We start from the raw sequence: 7,710 nt of genomic DNA, 5'->3' as shown, positions 1-7,710 counted from the left end.
TGGGCTTTCATTTGAACAAACTTGGTAGACACTGACTAGATGATGTTTCATGCCAAGTATCTAAGCTCTAGCTCTTCAGATTTTTTAGAGGAGATTTTTTTAAGTTTTTTCTTTTGGTTGCTAGGGCAACCAGAGTTCTGCATGGGATTAAATTCTTTGAACAATTTTTTAAGTTGATTACCAAATAAACATTCCTGTTAAGTTTGGATGAAATTGGTTAAGTGGTTTATGAGGAGATGTTGTTTAAAGTATAAGTTTATGGATGGACGCCAGACAAAAAGCGATCACAAAAGCTCACCCTGTCACTTTGTGACAGGTGAGCTAAAAAGACAATTTTAAAGGAAAAATTTTAAATTTTGGAAATATTGGTGCAAGAATTAAGTACCTTATCAGAAATGACTCGAAATGAGGGAACGTATATCTAAAGTAAATCCATAAATAACTCAATAAGTCAAAGTAAAAAAATAATTTACTACACGAAAAACTCAAACAGAAACCTGTAAGCAGACAGCAGTGCAGGCAAGTTGGACAGATCTCAATAAATGAGTCGCGTCATGACAAAACCAACGTAATGTGTTTGCGACCAGCATGGATCCAGACCAGCCTGCGCATCCGCGCAGTCTGACCAGGATCCATGCTGTTTGCTTACAAACCCTATTACAAGTAGAGAAACTGATAGCGAACAACATGAATCCTGATCAGACTGAGTGGAGGCACAGGCTGGTCTGGATCCATGCTGGTCGCAAACCCACTATGTTGGTTTTGTCACGACGCAGCTCATATATTATATAGATGAGCTAAAAGTGACAACCTGCAATCAAAAACAGTCAGCTTCGAGCACCAAGTCTTCAAATGACTTTTAATGAGTAAATCAACAAGATATAATGGCAATAAAGGTGTAATTTTGGTTGAGAAAAACAAGCCATTTATTTGAATACAATGTAAATTTTAATAATGACACAAAGTTCCTCAAACAAATGACATTGCACCAAAGCCTAATTCCTTGCTTGATTATGTCTGTTTTTCTTTTGTTTCCATGAGATATTCAACCTTGATTGATACTTGAATCATAGATTGTAAACTATACTGTAGAGTCAACATCCATTCTCTTATACAAAAGGTATTTGAATTCATAAATTGGATGCTTGCCAAGAAAGAGCATTTATGAACTCATTTCATTTTATATTTCCAAATTCCAATCCTTTTCCACTTTTTCTAAAGACAATTGAAATGTCTCTACACAAGCCGTATCATTAACACAATATTTATCACTCTGTCTTGTTATTATCACTTTGATATGTTTGATTTTGATGGCTTTTCTGCAGTTCCTTTACTCTATCTGAAGCCGATTTATACGGGGATACATACTGAGACAAACTTTTATCTTTAATGTCAGTTATATTGAGTTTCGTGTCCTTGAACAAGAAAGGATGCCATACACCTTGAATGGATGGAGTGTCAGTGTGCCATTCTTTACGTAGTCTCATTATCTGACCACCAGATCTGCCTTTCATTAAACCAATCCACTGTGATATTTCCTCCTTACTACATTTCCGTAGTGTAACATCTTCTTTGTAACCATTTACTGAAAAGTAGAAAGTAGAAAAATTGATGCAGCTCTTTGAATTTAAGTTAATCAAAGTATATATGGTTTGTGTTGGGTTATATGCTAAACATGTACATATGAATATCATGAGGTTTTAAATGACTAATCTTTGCAGGGCATTTTCGCACCATCACCCTAATAAATCACTCCTTTCCTAACTCAAAATCATCATTTTTCCCAAATTTCAAAAAAATAACACGGTAGTTTTTTGCAGTTAAAGCCAGCGGCCTTTTCCCAAAACAGCTGAAAAAATACTGTTGTTCCTTCTTCTGTTTCCTAACCAGTCCCTTCTTGAGCTAATACACTTACATAAATTTGTAATTTTTGTGTCGCCTTGAAAAGGTGACATATAGGGATTACTTTTGTCGGCGGTGTCTGTGTTGGCGGCGTCGTTGTCGGCGTCCCCTAAAGCTTGTCCGTAGCATAACTCAGTCACTATAAGTCTGATTGACTTCAAACTTGGTATGCATGCTTCTTTCAATAACATGAAGTGCAGTGCACAAGGACCGGTACTCTGCAGTTCTTATTTTTTGAGTTATTGCCCTTTGTTAATTTTCATACTTTAATTTTGTCCGGGCCATTTCTCTTCAACTAAAAAAGCTATGGACTTGAAACTTCATAGGATGATAGATCTCATTAAGAAGAAGTGCAGTGCACAAGAACCGGTACTCTGCACTTCTTATTTTTTTAGTTATTGCCCTTTGTTAATTTTCATACTTATTTTTGTCCGAGCCATTTCTCCTAATGTATAAAAGCCATGGACTTGAAACTTCATAGGATGATAGGTCTCATTAAGAAGAAGTGCAGTGCACAAGAACAGGTACTATGCATTTCTTACTTTTTGAGTTATTGCCCTTTGTTTATTTTCATACTTTAATTTTGTCCGGGCCATTTCTCCTTAAGTATAAAAGCTATGGACTTGAAACTTCATAGGATGATAGATCTCATTAAGAAGAAGTGCAGTGCACAAGAATCGGTACTCTGCATTTCTTAATTTTTGAGTTATGGCCCTTTGTTAATTTTCATACTTAATTTTTGTCCAAGCCATTTCTCCGAAAGTATAAAAGCTATGGACTTGAAACTTCATAGGATGATAGATCTCATTAAGAAAAAGTGCAGTGCATAAGAACTGATACTCTGCATTTCTTATTTTTTGAGTTATTGCCCTTTGTTGATTTTCTTACTTTAATTTTGTCCTGGTCATTTCTCCTCAAGTATGAAAGCTATGTACTTCATAGGATGATAGATCTCATTAAGAAAAAGTGCAGTGCATAAGAACTGATACTCTGCATTTCTTATTTTTTGAGTTATTGCCCTTTGTTGATTTTCTTACTTTATTTTTGTCCTGGTCATTTCTCCTCAAGTATGAAAGCTATGGACTTTAAACATCATACAATGATAGATCTTATTGATAAGAAGTGCAATGCACAGAAACTGCTGCTCTGCACTTTTAATATTATTTTTTTAGTTATTGCCCTTTGTAATTTTTCATATTTCATTTTTGTCCTGGCCATTTCTCCTAAACTACATTGTTCACAAGGCGACACATCCGACTCGCGGAGTTCTAGTTTAATGTAATAATGAACATGAATAATGTAAAAGGAGTTTAATTAACTAAGTATTTGATTTTTTTATTGTCTAATTTGATGTATACAATATTTATGTTGTCAGATTTTCCCCGATTTGTCTGAAATATCATAAAAATTCCCAATTCTTGGGGTCTGGTCATGTTCCAAAAGTGCTGAATTGGGATTTTTTTTTAATTTACGGTTAAATATTAGTTCAGGATATGATGTAATAAGTTGAGGGCAGACCCCAGATGTTTACATATTTATCAATAAAAAAACAACAACAAACAAATTAACAACATAGTAAATAATCATACAGCTCATTGAGTGCTTGACTGCAGAACAAATGAGCCGCGTCATGACAAAACCAACATAGTGCATCTGCAACCAGCATGGATCCAGACCAGCCTGCGCATCCGCGCAGTCTGATCAGGCTCCATGCTGTTCGCTTACCAACTCTATTACAAGTTAAACTAGAACTCCGCGAGTCGGATGTGTCGCCAATGTAGTTTAGGAGAAATGGCCAGGACAAAAATGAAATAGGAAAAATAACAAAGGGCAATAACTAAAAAAATAGTAAGTGCAGAGCAGCAGTTTCTGTGAACTGCACTTCTTATCAATAAGATCTATCATTCTATGATGTTTCAAGTCTATAGCTTTCATACTTGAGGAGAAATGACCAGGACAAAAATAAAGTAAGAAAATCAACAAAGGGCAATAACTCAAAAAATAAGATATGCAGAGTATTAGTTCTTATGCACTGCACTTTTTCTTAATGAGATCTATCATCCTATAAAGTTTCAAGTCCATGGCTTTTATACATTAGGAGAAATGGCCCGGACAAAGATAAAGTATGAAAATTAACAAAGGGCAATAACTCAAAAAATAGGAAGTGCAGAGTACCGGTTTTTACACACTGCACTTCTTTTTAATGAGATCTATCATCCTATGAAGTTTGAAGTCCATAGCTTTTTAGTTGATGAGAAATGGCCCGGACAAAATTAAAGTATGAAAATTAACAAAGGGCAATAACTCAAAAAATAAGAACTACAGAGTACTGGTTCTGTGCACTGCACTTCGGGTTATTGAAAGAAGCATGCATACCAAGTTTGAAGTCAATCAGACTTATAGTGACTGAGTTATGCTCCGGACAAGCTTTAGGGGACGCCGACAACGACGCTGCCGACAAAAGTAACCCCTATATGTCTCCTTTTCAAGGCGACACAAAAACTGATAGCGAACAGCATGGATCCTGATCAGACTGCGCAGGCTGGTCTGGATCCATGCTGGTCGCAAACCCATTATGTTGGTTTTGTCGTGACATGGCTCAAATAAATTTCCTATACCTTGACAATACTTTGATAACATTACTAAAGGCAAAATTTTTTGTTTAATGTAAGTGACATAAAATTTCTTACAATATTCTGCCCTAAGCATGGGAGTTCTATGTCTTCTTGGCTTTATGTAAACTACAATTCCAGGATTTTGTTGTGTAAAATCAAGCAAATCTTGTTCAACAAACTCCCTGAAAGAAAGATAAAGGTATGGTATGATGACTTTCATATACAAATCCACAATTTTTTAACATATAATGTTTAAACAAGCCAAGAATGAGGTCTGTCTAAATTAAACATAATCTCAATCTTGATTTGATGCTGAAGTGATTATATATTGTAAGTAGACATCTCATTTGTTACTCAAGCAACACTGTCCTGAGATTTAACGTTTTCTGTAACAACTTCTTTTGATTAATTAAAGTTAACTCGTGATGGGCCTTTTGGCTGTTATTGTTGGAGACAATGACACCTTTCACTGAATAACAGGGTTTTACATCTCTTTGAAATTTTAGGGGTCCAGTGGATGCACAGCCTAGAAAAGTAGGGGTCCAGGCCTGAATTTTAGGGGTCCAAAATTATATTCACTATAAAAGACTATGAAGACCACTCTATTTTGCATAAAATCACTTACCTGTGAGAAATATACATGTATATTGTACTGTTTTCATAACTTAAGAAGTATGATTTCAATATCTTTTATCACTAGGTTTTTTATAGCCCTTTACAATAATGTCATGTGCTATTTCCAAGGCTTATTTAAGTCTTTGAGTGGCTGGAATGTCAAGTTTTAGTAGCATATTTTGTTATTGATAAGGTGATTACACCAACAGACTGAAAATTTGTACTGATCTATTTGTAAATATTTTATTATATTGAACTAGTCACAATAGATATCTTTACAGACCAGTCAGCTAAATATGTTGCGTTTTTAAAAATATCATACAAAAAGGCCGACGAAACCGCTTTTGCACCTCCTCATAATTTAAGTTCGCTGAAACCATTATATTTATAACACCAACGATAATAACATACCCAGTAACTTAATTTCTTTAACACTACATGAAAATAGGTTTGCAAAAAGCACTACTTTTTTATTATTGCGGTTCATGTACAAAATACATTCGCCGAACTGGTAGGTCGACATTTTGGATACGCTAACCAATAGTAATTGCTTGTTATAAATAGTATGTCTAAATATAGCAACAGAAAAACCAAAAACGGCTACCTAAAATACATTTTACGGTAAGCGTCATCAGTTACTGTAGCTTGCACGATAAACGTCATCAGTTTCAGCAGCGGGCACTTGCAAATAGCATGCGCAGTAGATTTCAATTATGTTAACTTCCGAAATAAACAAATGCAAGCATTTCTGCACGCTGTATTAGATTAAAATGGAATTTAGTGAGCTTCGAGAAGAAAGAGATAAAATCATGTCGGGTCAGAAACAATAATATCTATTGTCTAGGATTATTTTTGTGCGTACACTTGGACGCAAGTGGATAACTTATATGCGTACATGTCAAAATTTATGCGTATAGGGACGCAGAATTCTGCGTCCCGTAAAACCCTGGAATAATGAACTTGTGTCAAGGAAAGTGCACGCTTTGGATTTTGTTGCATCATGTGTAAGTAATGTGCGTCAAATATGCAAGAAATGCTGTCTCAGTATATTACAAGTTATCTACAACTTGATGAAATCTGAGCTATTTAAACGAATCATTTTAAAATATCTCAAGCAAATGTATTGTTTTTTGCCAAATAATTGAAATTATAATGAAATGTTTGGTTGTAATTAATTATGCCCCCAGAAGGAAGCATATTAAAATCGCGTTACGTTTGCTATAAATAGCACTTCATTTCACAAGAACAATTTTAAGCAATTAGTTACTTTCATTCTCTTTTCTTTTCATAATACATGCATGCTTAAGAAACCTATTCGGGGGCATTCTTCACTTGAGTGACAGCTCTTGTTTTTACATATTGTGTTTATTCCCAGCTACATTCACAATTTTAAAGAACAATACATAATGCAGGGCATTTTTTGTAAAAATTGTGAAGTGATCTGGGTCTGTTCATTTCGTGAAAAAAAAGCCAGGTATGTCATAAAATTGTGAAGAAAAACAAATGACATTACTTGGCATTTCACGACATTCTGAAACCTCGAATGGTTGATTATAATTTCAGACCTGTGTAAAATGATAGAAATCTGCTTCAAGTCTTTTAACCCTGTTAAACAACCATTTAACTTGATAAAAACTATTTCTAAGTTATTGCAATTGGCGTAAATCAAGTTTTACCAGAAGGTAAACAATGTATTTCGAAGACAAAGTCCCAACATTTTGTGAAATCTCTCTTGAAATTGTGATTTTTTTCTGCCGCTTTGCGAATGGGCCTTATATCGGTCCCTGTTATAAAAGGAAAAAAAGCCCCGACATGAAAACTCTTACATTAGAATTTCAAGACAAATCATGCATTGTCTCAATCAGAAATAATATCCAAATAGCTAAAAATTATGGTTTCCGATTTTGCAATGCATCCTAATTTGCGACTATCCGAATATATGTACAATTGAGACATGTTGCATTTAACGATACCTAGCAGCATGACTTGAGGGATGTGACTTGCACAGAGAAAGTGTTATCCTTTGTAGCTGACACACATGTCTTCCGACGCCATTCTGTAAAACATTTTTGAGAAATCGACTGGGTGTTGCAGAACTTGTCATGATGTCCTTGGTATACTTGATTGTAATTAGATGGGTGTTTGGACTTTACACCTCCTGGATGTTTCACCCTTGGACGTTTCACCTTCAAAACCCAGGTCTTTTCAGCTCCACTTTTTAAATTTGATAAATATATGAAATAAATACCATTATGGGTTATAATATTATATATAATATAAACATACTTGCAAACAATTATTATTATATAAATGCAAACAAGTATTATTTTCATTATAACAAAAGGGACAAGGCTTTTTGTAATTTAATATAAAATGTTTAATAAAAGTATAAATATCAAGAAGTGAAACCAGGTTTTGTTAATATCCATAAAACTAGGTAATGTCAGACTGAAGTTTATAACAGTTAACATACCCAGAGACATATAAATACATGTATTTTAACGTCTCTGACATACCGACAAATCCCATGCCAAACAATTTAATGGATTCTCAAGAGGACAAAAAAGGCAATGTAGCA

General features: G+C 34.5%; 1 protein-coding gene across 1 annotated transcript; it reads right to left on the bottom strand.

Annotated features, from left to right (window-relative positions):
* Nucleotides 1-925: 925 nt before the first annotated feature.
* On the bottom strand, nucleotides 926-7,269 carry LOC132737385 (large ribosomal subunit protein mL43-like). Its single transcript, XM_060724666.1, has 3 exons — nucleotides 7,106-7,269; nucleotides 4,593-4,699; nucleotides 926-1,585 (listed from the first exon to the last, which is right to left on the bottom strand). Exons 1-3 carry the CDS (start codon nucleotides 7,234-7,236, stop codon nucleotides 1,269-1,271), a joined length of 555 nt encoding a protein of 184 aa, XP_060580649.1. The 5' UTR covers nucleotides 7,237-7,269; the 3' UTR covers nucleotides 926-1,268.
* Nucleotides 7,270-7,710: the final 441 nt, after the last annotated feature.

The sequence above is a fragment of the Ruditapes philippinarum genome, unplaced genomic scaffold, assembly GCF_026571515.1.
Source record: "Ruditapes philippinarum isolate M1 unplaced genomic scaffold, ASM2657151v2 ctg2805_1_1_1_1, whole genome shotgun sequence".
Lineage (NCBI taxonomy): Eukaryota > Metazoa > Mollusca > Bivalvia > Venerida > Veneridae > Ruditapes > Ruditapes philippinarum.
Note: the sequence above shows the minus strand (reverse complement) of the source record. Positions and strands in the feature narration are given on the sequence as shown.